General features: G+C 43.6%; 2 protein-coding genes across 9 annotated transcripts in view; one reads left to right on the forward strand and one right to left on the reverse strand.

Moving 5' to 3' along the window:
- NUBP2 (NUBP iron-sulfur cluster assembly factor 2, cytosolic) overlaps window positions 1–3,996 on the reverse strand; it is a 16,453-nt gene extending 12,457 nt beyond the window's left edge. Inside the window, exon 1 of one of the 2 annotated variants that reach the window (XM_081840054.1) lies at window positions 3,861–3,996. In XM_081840054.1, the coding sequence (XP_081696180.1) occupies window positions 3,861–3,879 (19 nt within the window). In that variant the 5' untranslated portion in view covers window positions 3,880–3,996. Of the gene's footprint in view, window positions 1–3,360; window positions 3,383–3,860 lie in introns of those variants that run through there. The other variant, XM_081840055.1, reaches the window with a different exon arrangement.
- SPSB3 (splA/ryanodine receptor domain and SOCS box containing 3) overlaps window positions 1–19,231 on the forward strand; it is a 19,687-nt gene extending 456 nt beyond the window's left edge. The window contains exons 1-7 of one of the 7 annotated variants that reach the window (XM_081839940.1): window positions 4,347–4,491; window positions 11,078–11,226; window positions 12,947–13,124; window positions 13,664–13,851; window positions 15,488–15,590; window positions 16,937–17,062; window positions 17,750–19,231. In XM_081839940.1, coding sequence (XP_081696066.1) covers window positions 4,362–4,491; window positions 11,078–11,226; window positions 12,947–13,124; window positions 13,664–13,851; window positions 15,488–15,590; window positions 16,937–17,062; window positions 17,750–18,093 — 1,218 coding nt within the window. In that variant the 5' untranslated portion in view covers window positions 4,347–4,361 and the 3' untranslated portion in view covers window positions 18,094–19,231. The other 6 variants (XM_081839942.1, XM_081839944.1, XM_081839939.1 and 3 more) reach the window with 6 other exon arrangements.
- Window positions 19,232–19,378: the final 147 nt, after the last annotated feature.

The following is a 19,378-nucleotide window of genomic DNA, read 5'->3' on the forward strand; positions in this document are numbered from 1 at the left end:
AGCTTGCTTGTCAGCTGTCATCAACAGAGTGTGCGTTCTGGATGACATTTAGTTCTCTTACTGGTGAACAGACAAGAGAGAGGGAACATGGCTGTGGTAGCGATTGAGTAGCAAAGATCAATTTGTGCAAAGGGGCCCCCAAGCTACAAAATTAAGATGGCATCCCTCTATCTAATTTTTATCCAACTTTCCTTTAAGGAGCTATGGTGGGAAACATGATCCCTATATCTTTAAACACACACACAAAATATTACACAACGTATATTGTTATTTGTATACAGTACAATGCACATTATAAATCATCATGGCATAAAAATAACACACACAGTGTTTTTATTTCTTTAAATGTTTTAACATTGTACACTGCCTTGATATCTTATATTTAGAAATTTATATTATATTATATAAATATAATAAATAGGATTGTATCCAATGCTAGCCCTACTCAGAGCAGACCCACTGAAATGAATGGCCATGACCAACGTAGGTCCATTCATTTCATTGGGTCTACTTTTGAGTAGAACTTGGTTGGATACAACCCACAATCTAAGGCTTATTCTTATGGTTTCTTATATTAGTAATATAAAGATGTCAATAAATATTTGTACAATGTACCAGTAAATAATGCGTAGGTAATTAAAAGGACAAGATAATTATGAGTGGGTAATTAAAAGGACAAGATAATTATAGGTCCGTTCTTGAACTACTCAGATACTAATATCATCTTCCTATCTTTTGTCAAATAATATATTGATTAACTCTATAAATTTGTTTAAACTATTTCCTGACCTGAAATTCTTAATCCCTCAGTTACAAAATTCCAGCTATTAATCACCTCTTTGGTCTGTGCTTCCGCCTCAAACATAGTTGTCTTGTCATATCTATTACCTATAATAGACTTCTCCCCTTACAACAGCTCTGTGAAGTAGGTTAGGCTGAAAGACATTGACTGGTCAAGATTTATCCAGTAACGTTTATAGCTGAACATGAAACTCCCAAGTCAGAGACTTAACACTCCAATCAATTAGGAGAATATAACTGTAAAAGTGAGTCGTTCCACACAAAAATAAGTCTTTTTTTACACTTTAGTTCTCTTAACTTTATGTAATGATGATAAGAGTGATATATAATATATACACAATTTCAATAATCCTTCAGTCTTGGAACTTAGGAAAGTATTATCCCCTTATTGCAGATGCAAAGACAATGAGAGAGTAGCTTGCCTAAGGCAACCTAGAGAGTTCATGGCAGATAGGGATGGAAACAGGAACTTCCTCATTCAGCCCTGAGACTCTTAGTCTGCAAGTCTTATGTACACTTTCCTGGAAGCAAGCCTCAATGAACACCACAAAACAGCTGAAGAGATACGCGTAGAATTGTACTGTCGGTCACTGTTACACTTAACCATATGATTAAAAAAATACTATCAAATGGCTAGTGTGTTAATACCCCCCTTTCGAAAGCACAAACCAAATTTTATATAGCAAATGTAAAAAAGTCTACTGGGAAAGCTGGATTATTTAAATGTTATTTCTATATGCTTTATTTCACTATGACTAATAGTTATAAAACCCGAAAGCGGAAACTGATATAATGATAATTTTCACAGTATGTTATTTGTTGGGTTTTAATTAAGTTGGGTTTTATTGATTTAAACCCCCCCCCATCTCTCAACCTATTTGTTATCTAATGTCCATTTCTCATATTATATACCACAATGTCCTAAACTGAATTGATTTGGAATACTGTGCCCTGCATTTAATAGAATAATAGAACTATAGATGGAGCCAGAGTCAATGACAGGCAAGATCAACTAATTCCTCTTTGGTCCCCATCCTCCTCCCTGCTGAGTTCTACAATAGCAACATGGAGATCAAGGCTAAGGAAGATGACTAGCAGTGCTGTCCACCTGGGCTGGTTACATGTAAGAAGGCAGGGGAACTGTGGGCTGTTTGACAGCAGACAGAGTTTGGCAGGGAAGATCCCCATTTGTCCCTCCACAGTGTACAATGCAAGGCCTAAGTTTCCGAAAAACACTGCACGCCAAAGGCAAGTCCTTCTGCCCACATTCAAATCTTGCATTCATAGGTGCTAAGTTTAATAATTTTTTTTTTGGGGGGGGGGTTTGCAGAGCACACCTTCCTCCACTGTGCACAACTGGGCACTGGTCTCTCCTCCCCCCTGTCCCTATGCAAGAACCTTGTTTAAATTACAGTGGTGGGTTAAACCACAGAGCCTAGGACTTGCCGATCAGAAGGTCGGCAACAGGGTGAGCTCCCGTTGCTCGGTCCCTGCTCCTGCCAACCTAGCAGTTTGAAAGCATGTCCAAGTGCAAGTAGATAAATAGGTACCGCTCTGGCGGGAAGGTAAATGGCGTTTCCGTGCGCTGCTCTGGTTGGCCAGAAGCGGCTTAGTCATGATGGCCACATGACCTGGAAGCTGTACGCCGGCTCCCTCGGCCAATAAAGCGAGATGAGTGCCGCAACCCCAGAGTCGGCGACGACGGGACCTAATGGTCGGGGGTCCCTTTACCTTACTACTTGCGTTCACCTCCAGTTACGTATCCTTCGGGATACGCACATGGCAAACCCAGAAGTGTTTTTTCGGGTTTTGCCGTGCGCGCATATGCAGAAGCATTATATTGTGCCGCACGCATGTGCAGAGGCGCTATATCACGCCGCACACATGCACAAAAGAGGCACCTCCGGTTGCAGAAACTTTGGGATTTAAATGTTTTAAGACATGACATTTCAATAGCATGCACTTACTGAATTAAGGACTTACAATTTAAAGCACTGAAAATTGTTAAGATTAATTTTAGCGCATGTGCAGAACAAAAGTATATGTCAGGGTGGGGAACCTTTGGCCCCCCATCATCCCTAACCATCAGTCATTTTGATGAGGGCTGATGTGAGTTGGAAGTTCAGCAACATCTGGAGGGCCAACTGTTTCTCACACACCAAACCAACAGGAAGTTGAATATGAACCTTAACTCTTCATTTTCTAAGTGGCTCTGAAATGCGGAAACTACACAGTGGCAACTTTGACCAGTGGTAGATTAAGCTGTCCTGCCAGGCTTAGTTACATCACTTCTGCCCACCTCGGGAAAAGAGGTAATAAAGCCTCTTGTTGTACACAGTCTACCTGAGAAGCTCAGCATGTGAAGCGGTTTGAGCTGGTTGCTCAGCCACATGGATCACAAGCCACTCTTGTGTTCCTGTATCAATAATTTAGGAACTTTCACCACTTTGTAACTAAGCTAAGTTGTACTGCCTGTGCAACTTTTCTGACTGATGTATGGAAATGCACATGAACCTGACCTTTGGAGAGTTTGTAAGTAAACCATTTTTTAAAACTTACCAAACATGTAGTCGTCTTCTTATGTTGGGGTAAGAGGGAAACTTTAGAAGGGAACTTTTAAAGTGGACGTTTTAGAACTCACTTGGAGGGACATATTTTAAAGATCTAACAACCTGTATTTCCGTGCTTTACTTTGCTGCATATTTAGTGCCTTTAAACCTCTGCTGGTGTTTTCTCACTGTAGAGCACTCACCCCAAACTTGGATCTTGGCACATCCCCCACCCCTCTCTCTTTTGCACCAGCACAACTGTCATTAGCCTCAACTAAGGAAGAAAGATGTAATCCAGCAACGTCTGGAGGGCAGGTTCAACCTCATTGCTCTTATTTCTTTGGAAAAAGTTCCTGTGCTTTAACAGCAGGTAGTCATCTGACAGGCGCAGATTATCCCATTGTTGTTGAACATCTGCTTCTCCACAGATGTTAAAAAGTACAGGAAGCCTAGTTAACATCCAATCACCGTCCCCAACGACCATGCCTTCAAAGCCCATCAATCACTCACCCTCTGCGGCTTCCTCCATGTTGCTTCAGCAATCCTCACCACTTCCGATTTCGTCAGGTGATTGACATGCATCCTGACGAATGAACAGACAACTGGGCGTTGCTTTGCCCGTCCTCTCACGAATGACATCAATCTTGTCCAATGAAAAGGCAGCTGGGGAATCACGTTGCCCACCTTTGTTCCGTCCAAGACTGAGGGACGTAAACTTTAACCAATAGAAAGTCACCAGGGACTCTTCGGCTCCCTCCTGCCCTATGAGGCAGCGCTCACCTTACCCATCGACTCTTCCTTCTCAGCCAATCATATTTCGGAGACCGCCTTCTCTCTCTCTCTCTCTTTTTAATTGAGAAAATCTCCACCTCCTTGTTGAAGAGGGAGGAACAGGGTTTGCCAATGAGAGATGGGAAAGGGTCACTGGCGTCACCACGCCGTACTGCGCGTGTGCCTTGAGCGCTATGCCGGGCGCTGAGCGAGGGAAGCGTCCAATCAGGAGAGAGGAAGATGGTGCCGTTCCCCCGCCCTCTCCCTTTCGTCGGGGGCGGGAGGAGCAAGAGGAGGAGTGACGCAGGTAGGAAACGGACGTGGAAGGAGGGGAGGGAGCCGAGCCGAGCTGCCAATGGGCGCGGCCGAGGTGGGCGCGCGCAGCGTAGATTGTTTATATCTCGCCTGTGGGAAGGAGGCCGGGGTGCGGCGCCTGCCGATGTGGAGCGGAGGGAGGCGCGCTCGCTCGCTGGCTTCTGAGGGGCCGGGGGAGGAGGAGGAGGAGGAGGGGAAGCGGCTGTGTGGCTGGACGGCTGAGGTAGGCCATGGCGGGTGTTGGCGGCTGAGGAGAACGGGGCGTATGTGTATGTATGGAGTAAGCCCAGCCTGCGGCCTACAGCTCGGTTGAGAAAGCACTTCTGAGGCCACTAGCGGACCGTTGGCCAGTTTCTGGCGGGACCCCTCCCAGTGGCTGCTGGGAGTTCTCGCAAAGGACGCTGGGTAAAATTGGACACTGGTCTCATTGCCCCGCCCCCAACTTACGAGGCATTTATTGAGACAGTGAGTCAGCGCAAGAATTATAGAATTGTACAGTTGGAGGCGGGGAGACCCTAAGGGTCATCTAGTCCAACTGAATGACTCTTTCTAAGTGGGGGCACGATTTAGCTGAAGTCGAGAGGTGCCTTTTCTCCTGTAGTTTATTAAGGTACCTCTGTACCTTCTTTGCTTAGAAGACTATTGGGAAGGATGTGTGTGTGTGTGTGTGTGTGAGTGAGAGAGAGAGAGAGAGAGAGATTTGCCTGAAGGCCCAGTCGTGAGGTTTGGGGTTCTATACTGAAGACACTATCTCTGCACCCCATAATTTAAAACTTTTTAATTGTAACATAATGAATGAGCCAAAGGCCCAGTAGCAGGATATTACAATATGCAAACAAACAAAATTCTAAAATGAAAAAGTAGTAACACACCCATATTTCCTCAGCTGGCGTGGATGGTAAATGTGGAGCATCTAAGTCAGAAGCATAAGAAATAAAATCCCATGGCATAAAAGTGTTCTGGGTCAGCAGCCCATAAATTGACCACTGGAGAAAATGAGAGGCGTGAGATTTCTGTCAGCCTTGAAGGCATGGGAAAGAAACATAGAAACCCTTGAAAAAGTTTCCTTCTAAAATTGTATGTGTGCCTTTCCTCCCTCCACCCCCCTTCTTTACATCACAACCCTTAAAAAGTATAATTCTGTATGATTGAGATGGGGAACCTTTGGCCCTGCAGATCGTGTTGGACTCCAGATTCCCATCAGCCCTAGCTAGTATAGTCAAAGAGTTAGGGATCATGGGAGCTGGAGTCTAACAATATCTGGAGGGCCACAGATTCCCCAGACCTGCAGTAGGAGTATCCTTTTTGCCACACACCCATACAGGATGTCGGCCTTCAGAGGTGGCTGCAAGGTACTCCTTGTCTATCTGGTTGGTCCTTTCTGGCTAGTCTGTTTGTAGTGTGTTTTCCTTGGGTTGCTGTATTTTTCTCTTATAAGTAATTCACTTTATTATGTGTACCATGTTCTGCCCATAGCCATTTAAGAACAATTTTAATGAGATTAAGAATACAAAAAAAATGTACACATGAAAAAGCTAAACATTGCTCTAAAAAGCAGTGATCTAAAATAAAATGCACATAGACAGTAGTTTGCTTGATTTTGTATTTTCTTAACTTGCATTTACTGGTCTATGTAAGCTACTTTGAGGCACCTTGGAAAGGTGCATAGAGATATTTTTTTAGTGAATTTAAAAAAAATAAAAATACGGGTTGGTTAGGCCTTCGGTGAAAGGAACCAGAGTATGTGTACTTTGTAAATTTAAGATGTCAGTGGGCCATGTGTATTTTAGTTCAAAAAGAAAAAAGAAAAAAAGAGAGAATGTGAGACTGTACTCTGCCTTCTTAGGGGTTTATGTATGCTTGTGCCAATTGCAGGCGGCAAGGTTATATATTACGCTGCATTTAGAGGGATAATGTGTGCTTGTAATATGTTTAAGTACAGTGGTACCTCGGTCTACAAACTTAATCCGTTCTGGAAGTCCATTCTAAACTGAGGCGCGCTTCCCTAATGAGGCCTCCCGCCGCAGGTGCCCTTCCTCCGTTTGGATTCCGTTCTTAGACCGAGGTAAAGTTCTCAAACTGGGACACTATTTCCGGTTTTGCGGTGTTTGTAAACCAAATCATTCTTAAACAAGACTGTTCTTAAACCGAGGTACCACTGTAGTAGGTGGAAGGGGGCTTTGGGTGCCATGTGGATGTAGGGGAGGAGAAGGAGAAGCTGTAGATAAGCAGTAGTTTTCTTGTGTATACGGGAAAGGAAACTGTTATGGGAGGGGTGAATGTAGGTACAGTTGCCCCAGTTTTGAGGAATGTGGATGGAAGGGGATGGGAAAGTCTTATGTGAGCAGCAGTTACCTTTGGGCGTGGACAGTTTTTGAGGCTTGCTTCATAGGCACATGTTTATTATTTAAACTATTGTTTACTGTTAAGCTTTACTTTAAATCTGCAAGGCACTGTTGTATAGCCTCTCATGGGGATCTGAAACACAGCAGCCGTCCCTCACAGGACGTGTCTGAATTAAGAGAGACCCCATATTGAATGCAGCAGCAGTTGTGTTTGCAGTGAGTGCATAGGTGTTCTCACTGCACATGCATCAAGTAGGACTCATAAATATACAGTGGTACCTTGAGATGCGAATGGGATCCGTTCTGGAGCCCCGTTTGCATCCTGAATAGAACGTAAGACGCGATGTCGCATTTTGCCACTTCCACGCATGCATGTGACGTCATTTTGAAAATCAGTGCATGCGCGAGCAGCGAAGCCCGGAAGTAATGCGCAACCCGGAAGTGCTCAACCTGAAGCACATTCAACCCGATGTATGACTGTACGTGCATCTGGTATCCACAGTTTTGCTGGGGCTACCAGAAGCATGAATGTGGGTGTTGGGTCAGGCACCTGCACTTTGTTTTGTACTTAAGAGTTTCCTGTGCCAAATATTAGCACATCTGAAGTGCATATAATTGTTGCATATAATGTGGTTCTGTTCTTGGAGAGCCTGATTTCACAATGGATTCATGGCAAATGGTGGGACTTGAACTAGGATAAAATCCCAACTCTATATGGACAACATAGTTCATTCTATCCTGTGGGGCTGGATTACTTGTGTGCTTTGGCTCACCTCTGTGATACTAGCATACTGTATTGAGGCAGTGCAGTACAGTTGCATATAAAGTTGGATTGGGATCAGAGAGACCTGCTTCAAATCCCTGCTTAGTTAAGGTCAGTGGCCTTCCAGGGTGCCTTTCATATGCCCCTCCTTTATGTGCTGATTTTAATTACTGACTGGGCACATAATTTAAATGTGATTTTCTACCTGTGTGTGTTAGAAAGTAAGTGATGCAAAGTCACTTCTGCTTTATGGGATGTCATTGCCATCTTTGAGTAGTGATGGCTCTCATCACATACTAAGTGACCTTTTCTTTCCACTTGATAGTTTAAGGCTGTGATCATTTAATACTATTTATTAAAGAAGTAAAAGTTAGGATACTTTTATACAAAAGTATTTATATCTAAGAATAAAACTGATAATTATGAATCCATAATTGATAACTTTGTTCTGTGGTCACATTACATAGTGCTTACTGAGTCTTGTGGGTGCCTTAGGATCCCAGCCTTTCCTTTAGTTTTCTGGGACTGTAAGCTGGTGATAACCACTCCTCTGTTACATATGAGATTCACTGGTTAAAGCCATCTAGACTTCCTCTTTCAACCCTGGCATTTTCTAGCTAGTGTGGATTGTAACTCTGTATGCCTAAGCCAGTAGTTTTCAGTCAGTGTGCCATGGCACCCTGGGGTGCCTTGAATGATGACCGGGGTGCCGCAGGCAACACTGTCCCTCTTTCCTTCCTTCCCTCCTTTCATGTCCTCTTGCCTCTCTGCCTCCCAAAGGCTTGTGTGGCTGTTTGTTGCAGCAGCCCTGGCTACAAGCTCCTCTGGAGCTGGCCAGGGGGTGCTGGTTGCCAGAAGCTGAGGCAGCCTCAAAAAGGGGCAAGGGGCTGCTGGCTCTGCAGGAAAGGGGTGACATAACTGGGCTTCTGATACTTGGAGCGCGTTTCCCCATAGGGGAGCCACAGAAATAATGTAGTTGGTCAAGGGAGCCCTGGACGCAAAAAGGTTGAAAACCTCTGGCCTAAGCATATATTATATGAATGCATGTTTGCTTTTGAAGCAGTGTACTGCTTTCTAGCCCTAGTGGTTTTTGCACGGGAACACACTCCTTATGGCATCATTATAGGTTCATCCTACAGTGGAAGGAAGCAATCCTTTCTTTTTTAACAATTAAAGTATGTTGTCTGCCATAGAGACTTTGCTTCAGTGCTCTTGATGTTTCCTAGCTGTGTCTTGGTGTGTTTTCAGTTTGTTTTCTGTTCATGCTCGTCTTTATCCCATACTTAGCTTGTTATAGCTGCTCCTTTGACTGTAAAGTTCACTTGGAGTAATCTTTTTCCTCACAAGGCAGCTCAGTTGTTGACCTGCTGAGCTGCCTGGAGTGGCTCATTTGATCACGGAGCTGAGTGGCCTTAATCGCATTATGCCTATCCTGGTATTCTTTACATGATGCCTGGGTTGGGCAGTTCTGAAATAGAGGCCGTTAGATCATGAATGCTTATCTTCTGGGACACCTTTCAGGACCTCTTCCTGCAAAGTCATTGTAAAACATTTGGATTGTATGAGCACTGCTGAATATGACAACCTCTTTTCTTGCATACCCCCTTGGGAGCTAAGAATGGCGCTATTTTTTCCCTGCAGTGGCATTAATAATAATCATAATAATTTGCTTTATATAGCTGCCCCATAGCAGAAGTATTCTAGGAAGCCAGTGTGGTGTAGTGGTTGTACTAGAACCTGGGAGGTCAGGGTTCAAATCCCCACTCAATCATAAAGCTCACATGGTGACCTTGGGTCAGTCATAGCCTTTTAACCTACCTCATAGGGTTGTTGTTGAGATTAACTGAGGGGAGTGAGCCATGTGCTCTTTGGAGAAAATGGTGGGATATATATGCAATAAATAAGCTCTTCTGCTTTTCTTCTTAAGAAAGCTGGAGGGGCCAACCAGATGGAGATGGCATTCACCAACCTGGCATCCAGAGATCTCCATGTGGTCACAATTGGACCTGTGCCAGTAGCAAAACATGCCTGGCACCTCGCTAATTTCTAACACTGCTTATCCACTGTGCTTGTCTTGGGTATTGTGCCTCAATAAAGCACTTAATTTATCTGTTACACTATATTGGCAGTGGTCCTTATTTCTGGTTTAGGCTTGGGGTGCAGTTTTGAACCCTCATTTTCATAAACTCCTGTAGTCTGGGGGTGAATAGTAGGGCAGGAAGGCTTTGGTCACATTTAAGCAAGTACTGTAAGTATTGCCCATTGGCAGATGTTTCAAAACATTAAGTTTGTGGCCTGTAACTTCTCTGTATAGAATGATTGGAATCGGCTGCAGTGTAGCAAAAATGTATTTGGTTAAAACTCTCGAAATTTACATAAAGGAGGATAAGGGAGGTTCTTGCTGTTCTCTACTGTTGGATATCTGTTGTTTTCAGTGAAATATTTTCCCTTGTACTGTACTGTATCCTCTTCTTGACTGCAGTGTCCACCCCTTCTCCAAAGTAGTGTACAGCACTTGATTTATCCAGAGAGCTTAGGGACACACATGGTCATTTGCCCCCCTCAGTAGATCAGACTTGAAAGCACGACTTGCTCAAGGTCATCTGAGGAGATTCCCAGTGAAGTGAGGATTTGGGCTTGGTTTTCAATGATCTTAGTCTAATCACTACATTGTACAATGCTTCCATTACGAAACCTTGCAATTTTAAAAAAGTAAACTTTAAAAACATAAAACAAATGCACTCAATAAAGAGGCCAGGGAAGGGTGGGTGGGAACTGGGAAGAGAAGTGGAAAACTCTATGAAATGACATTTCAAAGACTGAACTCTGGGGGTGGGGGTGCGGGAGAGAGTACATACATGCCTGCTGTGATGGATAAGTGAATCTGTCTAAGACTTAAGAGTGCCTGATATGATATTATTCTCTTTCTGCCTTCCTCCTCTCTCCAGGCTCTCATGCCTCCTTCCCTGTTCAGGCTCTTTTATAATACTTAGCTATTTGCTCTCAGATGGTCTGTCTTATGCATTTGTACAGAATTATTCCGAGAGTTATTAATTCCAGGGTTGAAAAAATGGTTTTAAGGCATCACTAGCAGTTATCACAGCACAACAGATTACCTTTGTTTATGTTGACTTTCCCTAGCATTTTTGTTGTTGTTGCTACATTCCCCTCCTCCCTTCAAAGAACTCAGGGTTGTGCATATGTTTCCTTGCAGCAGCCCTGCGAGAGGTTTAAGTCTGCAAGACAATGACTGCCCTAGAATCAGTAAGCTTTATAGATGAGTGGGGATTTGACCACAGATCTTCCCTGTATACTGCATATAGCTGCTTACTATCCCTTCTCTTCATTTACTTTGCCTCTCTTCATTAGATTATAAGCTTGCAGGCAGGGCCTGGACATCGCTTAATACATGTTAAAGGTTATAAATAATAAAACAATTTCTGTCTGAAGGAAGGATTATTGTTCTTGTTATTGTGTGGTTAATAGTAAAGTAGGAAGGGTTGGCTTGAATAACATCTCTCCTTGCTTTCCAGATTACCTCTCCAAACACGCCATGGCACGCCGTATGCGCAACAGCAGAGCCTGGCACTATGTCCTGAGTGGGGTACGCCGTGATGCAGACTCAAGGACAGTAGCATTGCCCTCTGGATCCCTTAGCTGGTCGTCTGATTCTGATGGGCAGGTATGATAGTGCAGAACAGCCTTCTTAAGACCCAGTGCCATCTGGATAGTTGACTGTTTGTCTGAGTGGGAAAATTGACTGTTGGCATGTATTTTGGATTTTTGACCAGGACTGTAATAGCTTTGCCCAATGAGCTAAACGTTCATGAGCACTGAATCCATGAACCTAGCAGGGAGCTTAAATTGATCTACAATCATGTTTTTTCTCAACTGGGTGAGAGAAGTAAGTTGGCACTATTCCTTCCCCCACTCCCACCGGAACTGAATTAAACCAGCATGTGTGGTAAACCACATGAAAGTTTATTTTGTGCTAGGTGGAGTCTATTTACTTCATCAGTTGATGTTTTCAGAGTGTGGGAGCACCCAGAGCTTGGTTGCAGAGTGTATGCTCTTTTTGTTCACAATACTCAGATTCAGCTGAGATCTCCATTTGAGAGGTACTTGAATAGCAAAGCAGGGAAGGAACAAGACCTGATACCCCAGCTAGTTTATTTAATAAATTTATTCATAATAAATTTAATTGTGTTTATATACAGGTGATGACCACTTTGAGCGCATGCAATTGATGCGTGACCTCTGACATGTGGGTTGTTTTGGACTAGGAAGAGGGTAGAATGGGCGTGAAGGGGTTGGACGGGCTTCTGGGCACTCTGCCGATGTGCAGGGGGCCCAGGAATGCAACCCCCGTGCAAATTGGAGCTTGCCTGTACCACCTTTCTACTAAGGCTTCCAAGGCGGTTTACAATTTTAAAGTACTAAGATGAAGGGAAAAACATGTAAAATTGGGAGTGGGGGCAGTCTGACTGGACTAGGCTCTGATGTCGTCTGCACCTGCCTGCCACACACTCCTCTTCCTCCTCAGAGGAGCAGGCTGATGTCTGAAAATCAAGGTTTGAAATTGCACTGCTGTAGGGTAAGGCTGAACCACTAAGAGGGACTACTGACTGTTTTGTAACCAAAACAAACTGGGAAGTTAGTTAAAAGCACAAGACTCAGTGCAAAGAGTGTAGGTTAAGGAAGTAACAGTGCAATCCTATACATGCCTATTCAGAAGTCCCATTAAGTTTAGTGCAACTTAGTCCCATATAAGTGGATATGGGGATTGCAGCCTAAAGCAATAAAAGACCATCCCTACATCACTCTCCAGCCAGTCTTCTTAAGAGCTGAACTTTCCTCACTAAAGCATTGTCAGGCTTCCAATAGTCACTAGTATCAATGGGTCTCTTATCTTTTGTCAGTTCCCCAGAGGAAGAACGTATAAGAGCTAAAGGAAGGTGGAGTGAAAGAGACAACAGAAAAGCCTGCAGTTCTTCCTACTCTGGGTTTTTATATAGATAAGCAGGTGTCATATCAGCCTCTCTTGCAATATTATTGTGGCTGCTGCTGCTGCTTTGCTGCCAAATAATGGCTCTCTCAACCTCTTATCAGTTGAGAGGGTGCAGCTTCAATAGAGGCTATGCAGAGCCATGCTCTTCCACTTCAGTCACTCTTTAGAAATTCTTTTCAGTAATCTTTAAAGTCTGGCAAGGATTCATTTATACCAGTGAAAGTGGACAGCATTGACTTCAGAGAGTATATGTAAAAATAAAAAGAACTTAGCTTAAAAATAACATTTCTGTTGAGAGGAGAAATCCATGGGAATGGAAAATGACATGGGTTGGTTCTGAGCATTTTTTTTGGAAAGAGCATTCTAATAGTTTGTTTTTCTTTCTTCTGGGCAGCACAGCGACTCTGATTCAGAGCCAGAATTTCCTTCTCTTTTGCCTTCCATACCCACAGCAATCCCTGTAACTGGAGAGTCGTACTGTAACTGTGAAAACCAGAATGAAGCTCCTTTCTGCTCTAATGTGCACACCATTCACCGGATCAAAGACTGTCAGTGTGGAGAGGAGGATGAATGTAAGGAAGCTTTTAAAAAATCTCATACGAGTTAGGGATGTGTTTGAATGTGACATAGATATGCAGGGGGGAAATAGTGATTGGATCTATGACTCCCATTGGCCATGCTGGTTGGGCCTGATGGGAGTTTGACTCCAGCAACATCTGGAAGGTCATAAGTTCCTCAACCCTGCTCCATTTCTGATCTTTCCCCACAGGGCCTTTGGAGAACTTAAAATATCAGTTAAGAAGAGAAGGCAGAAATCCCTCTCTCTGATATGCTAGTTTTCTATGTGGAGAGATTTCTTGAAATTGATTACTTTGTTCCATATTACACCGCTTTCAAAAGCAACAAATCATGGAGGAGGATCTTAAATAACTTAAATACAGGGGCATTAGGTCTTGAGAGTGTTTACATGCAGCCTAAATTGGTACAGTCCAGACACAGGTTTACTACTTCATTTCTCTTCATTTGTGTTGAAGTGCAGTTTGAGTTGGGTGGCTGAGATCCAATATAATTTGTGTTTTTGAAAGATACCATCTCCCCTGCTGTCACTTAGATTTTGACTGGGTATGGGATGACCTGAACAAATCCACTGCAACATTGCTGACCTGTGATGACCGTAAGGTGAACTTCCACATGGACTACAGCTGTGGCACTGCTGCAGTCCGGGGAAACAAGGAGCTAGCAGAAGGGCAACACTTCTGGGAAATCAAGATGACCTCACCCGTCTATGGCACAGACATGGTACATTGAATGATGTTTAGGTGCTGCAGGGGGCAGCTAAACAAAACAGGATGATTCATTGATAGCATTACACTAAGTGTATCCTTTTAAAATGTTTTTCTCCTGCTTTTGCAGCTGAAAGCAGCAAGCAGCCAACATTAAGTGTAGCTTGAATTAATAAATGGCACATCAGAAAACAGGCCAGAAGCATGTAAAGCATCAGTCAGGCTATGGGGCTGGTGGATTAAAAAGATTTTCAAATGGCATCAAAACACGGCCAGTGTAGGATCCAAGCAGCTGTCCTAGGAGTTCTTGGGCACAATGCCCAAGGATGTCATTTATGAATCTTGTATGGTGAAGTCCAGTGGGGACACCATGATCTGCATAATCTTAGTAACCTTAGGCCGCCGCATGCGTGTACAGCTGTGTCTTTAGCCCTCAAATATGGTGCTTTCATATCATTGCTTGCTTCACTATGAGGCTGGAGGGTTCCATGCACTCCCAGAATGCTTGCTTTGGGGCTGCTGGAAAGGAGTCATAGCTCAGTATTTGCATGCTAGAGGCCCAAAATTGAATCTCTGCTACCATCTTCAGCTAAAATGATAAGGTAGCGGGTGAGGGGGAACCCTTGACCTCAGATCTTAGAAAGCTGCTGTCAGTCAAAGTACATAGTATGTGAGTAGATCAGGTATGGGGGACCTTTGGCTCTCTAGATGTTGCTGAACTATAACCCCCATAATCTTCGGCCGTTGGCCATGCTTGCTGGGGTTGATGGGAGTTGGAGTTCAACAATATCTAGAAGGCCAAAGGTTCCCTAATTTTGGGCTAGATGAACAAGTAGTCTGACCTGATAGAACACATATTATTTTACGTGAACCAGCCCTAAGATGACTTGCTTATTCATATCCATTGGAATAAACTGTTCCATCTTAAGTCCAAAGATTTCCTTAGTAATGTCTTGGCCTTTGCTGCAGGCATATGTGCAACATTAGAGACTGAAATGTTTCGGGGTGGTACCGTATTTTCCATTAGAGTTGTAGGTTTGTCAAATTGCTTAAATTCAATTATCTGTCATAGATCTACACAACCAATAAAGTGCTATGCAGTAAATTGGATGATACTGTGCTGTGACACACATTATGTGAAGTAAAATCATGCAGGTCAGCACAGCATGTCAGATTGATGTACTGCTGAGGTCGGTCTGCAAGAGTTGAGTATAGCAGAGCTCAAACCATGGGCCAGAAACCTGAATGCAGGAGAGGGTAATTATGTAATATGTATATGTATATGTGAACTGTCCAGATGCATTAACGAGGTTGAATTTTATTAAATGATATTAAAAATGCATAGTGCTAGACAACTGAACAGTAAATAGTTCAGTTCTATCAACATATTCTTTATCTAAACTAGAGGGAATGCATGTTGGTTTAGAAAGTAGGGAGTATGAATGATTTCCCCCACCCAAAGTGATTGTTGAACCTGAAATGTTCTCTGTAGTAGTGGAGCAGAATCAGTGGCTCTGAAGGCTAAATAAAAAGCTTACATGAGCAAATGCTCAGGTGATTGCTTAGGTGGCTCCATGATTTATGTAGTGTGTGTCCTTTTGTCTGTGTGCCTGCCCTCCTCTCTCCACTCCTAATTTTCTGTCTACATCTAGATGGTGGGAATTGGGACATCAGATGTGAACCTGGACAAGTACCGCCACACGTTTTGTAGCTTGCTGGGCAAAGATGAAGATAGCTGGGGCCTCTCATATACAGGTAATGGCAGCATAGAAAATAATTCATGGGATGAAGGAGAAATGTGAAGGTTTGCCAGTAATTAGAGGTGGCTCACAGAGTGATTGAGCCATCAGAGATCATTGCTTAAAGTTGTGCTCCTTCAGATGTGATTGGACTCCAAACTCCCATCATCGCCAGCCCCAGACAGCATGGTCAGTGTTCACGGGTGATGTGAGTCCTAGTCTTAACATAATCTGCAGTGCTACAGGTTAGTTAGCCCTGACTGAAATGTTGAGAACATGAATGTATAGATTCTCCCTTACAAAGGAAGTGAGAGACCATGATTGACTAAAGGAGTTGGACAAGTCATGCTGAGCAAAGGGGTTATATCGTTCATATATTTGTAACTGTAAACAAAAAGTGAAATGATTGGCTTCTGAGGCGGGGGGGGGGGGAGGTATTTCTGTATTTGAAGCCTAATTCCAGCAAGCAGGTGTGCAGCTGGCATGCCAGCATAGAGGAATGGACTAGTGCATGTGGCAGGTGCATTTTAATGGGCTGCATGTGCATGGGAAGCCTGCACAGGTAGGGGCTTTTTCTTGCGGCTCACACCCTGTATAAATTGGCCTTGGAGTACACGCTAGAGAGCCAAAATACAGGCTAGCTTCCAGAAGTTCAAAGTTTATATTAACATCTTATTCTGTGCATCCCTATTTTATAGGTTATCAGAGAACTTGCGCATGCATGTGTAATTAAAATGGCATCTTCACTCTTGCAAGTGTTGGTTTACTACTTACGTTTTTGGGACTGCTGCATGTGTAAAATTACTCTCTACTATAAACAAAATGGCTTGGGCCAAAATTTGGCTAGTGAAAAAGCCAAGTATTCAGCTGGTGGTTAAAAAGTTAGTATCAATATTTTAAAAGTACATCAGAGCAGGTCCCTGTACTGCAATCTCAAACATGGCACTGAGGTGTCAACAAAGGTAGGAAACAGGGGTGAGGGTGAACTTGGGTGTGTACTTTACTTTGGTTACAGTAGCGGCTGATGCCAAAGGCTTCGTGGAATTAGTGGTGACATCACACAGGTGTTCTGGGAGGCGGTTCTAGGCATGAGGGCCATCAAGGGAGAGAGGGAAGATTTGATTTGTTAGAAGGAGCACGGTCCATTTTGTTCTTGCACCCAGCTGTTTTGGCAACAAGTTTTTGTGAGGACTTGAATTAATGGATCAAGACAGATTCACTGACCTTCTGACAAGCAGTCAGAGGCTTGCCCATGTATAACTGATAAAGAACTAGGAAATAACTGTCTTAAGAAAAAGTTGGAATACACAGGATGAGTCTACAGTGTATATTGTGTAATTGTGGCTGCCAATTGCCCTCTAGGACTCCTCCACCACAAGGGAGACAGAACCAACTTCTCGACGAGGTTTGGCCAAGGCTCCATTATTGGAGTGCACCTGGACACCTGGCATGGGACTCTGACCTTTTTCAAAAACAGGAAATGCATAGGTAAGAACAAGAGATCCAGAACAGGTTTAAGCTGACCAAATGTTGGCACAGCTGAAAGGTGTAGTCCAGTTTTGAGATGAGGGGGAATGTTGGAAGAAGATGCAACTAAGCAGGAGGGAGCTATTGCTAGATACGGGGTAGGATAACTGAAGTGTGAGATCTAAAGTTTAAACTTTAAGGGACTGCCTCTCAAAATATCAGCATGCTGTGTGTCCCTGCTACACTCAAATTACAATTTTCTCATGTGTAAAGATGTCAGAGGGCCTAGTTGTTAGTGTGGCCTGAGCATCCCAAGCTTTTGACTATTGAAAGGCTGTTTGGAACTACAGTAAAATGTAGCATAAACCAGAAGTATATGCATGTAAGCCAGCTTTGGCCTTCACATCAGCGTAACTACGACAAGTGTATGGCATCATGTAGCAGCATGACTGGTGCCTGGACAGTTTTCTTGATCGTGCACAGAGAAAAAGAGCATAGAATCACACGTTGCTGCTGTTTTCATTGACGCTGAAGTCCCAAATTGAAGTTTTCTCTGTAAGACTATCAAGGGATGGAGTGCCCTGCTCCCCAAATCCTTACAGTGCCCTAGCCAATGGCTGAGAGATTATAGCTTGTTGTGTGCCTTTCCCCCCCTATCTCTGTGACCATGTGTTGATCTCAGGCCTCCTTTTTGGTATTTCCATCCAGGAGTAGCTGCCACCAAACTTCAGAACAAGAGATTCTACCCCATGGTATGCTCAACGGCCGCTAAGAGCAGCATGAAAGTAATCCGCTCTTGTGGCAGCCACACCTCCCTGCAGTACCTCTGTTGTTTCCGTCTCCGCCAGCTGCTTCCTGACTATGTGGATACACTCGATGTGCTGCCCCTTCCCCCTGGACTGAAGCAAATTCTGCACAACAAACTGGGCTGGGTGCTGAGCATGAACTGTGGCTCGATTCAGCCACCCTCCCCCACCTCAGGAAATGATTCAGATAGCTCTTGCAGTTCAGATGCTGAGGAATGCCAGCGAAAGAGATGCAGGAGGACATAAAACTTTCTTTGAAGGCCGTGTCTTTATAAGGGTGGTTGAAGCTGGCTCCTCAATGAGGGCAAAGATTTCCCCACTTTCTAGTGAAATCTTGGAACTCAACAAGTGTTTCCTGCTTTGGAAGAGACCTACCTTCAGGAGGCAAGCCATTTCTGTAGTTTGATTACCCCAGTTTGCCTCCTGCTCATCAACTACAGTTGCCAAGTTTTCTGGAAGAGTCTCTGAACCTTGAGACATTCAGCAGCCAAACAGGACAAGGAACACTTTCCTCCCAACAACCAAATGAATGAGACTCAATTTATGATGAAAACAGAGAAGCCAATGTACTGTGTTGGTTGGCCACTTGCAAGGAATGCCTCTGGAACACAGAAACAGCAATCTTTATCAATATAAAAAGGGCTCTTAATCTCTTGTGTGTTTTTCAGTGCTTTGGCACAGACAGCTCTGGCGCAAAATTAACTTGCTAGACTGTCTCTGTAAGTGAACTCATGTGAGCCTTGCAGCTTTAATTGCTTTGCATGTCTACCCGCTGCTTCTCTTGTACTGAACTATATGAAAACATAATTAAAAGACAAGCTGCATTGACTTACAAGGGTTGAACACGGGCGTAAGTGACTAATGGTTTTGTTTCTCGTACTGCTGTGTGGGACTTTGCTTCTCAAGGTTCCTGCATGACATGGCTCAACCAATACCAAACCATTGTTTGGCATCAAGTGCATGACCTGCACACTCAGGTCTCCACCTTTTCCACAAATCATAGTTTGCCGTTGCCTTTGAACTGGGCACATCATGTTTTTATTTTATTTGAACTGGGCACATCATGTTTTGTGTCCCACCTTTTAAATAAATTCACGGGGTGGCTTATGATTGTACCGAATCAAACATGAGATTAAAAAGCATGTTGAAAACACTGAAAGCAGGATAAGAACCTCACAGAGATAAAAGATGGTTTAGCTGAGGGGTGATTTGGTAATGCCAGACTTGCATAAGCTACTTTGTTTTCTAGAACTGGAATCTTATCTTGTTAACTAAAATCTTGTTGCCTGCCTTCTAGACCATTTGCAAAATAATAACTAGAGTGGTGTGTGTGGACATAGTTAGAATTAAAGAAAAGTGTGCCTTTGAGCACCATATGAACTGAGTTTACATTCCTGACACATAAAGATCTCATACTGGGCTTCTTCCAAGCTTTATATGTTGCTGCATCCTAATTTACTAATTAAATGCTCTTTTGCTGCTATTGTTGGGAGTTGAAAATTTGCTGCCTTACTGCATATCAGTCACAAAG

Source organism: Podarcis erhardii (genome assembly GCF_964252035.2).
Source record: "Podarcis erhardii genome assembly, chromosome: 14".
Classification (NCBI taxonomy): Eukaryota; Metazoa; Chordata; class Lepidosauria; order Squamata; family Lacertidae; genus Podarcis; species Podarcis erhardii.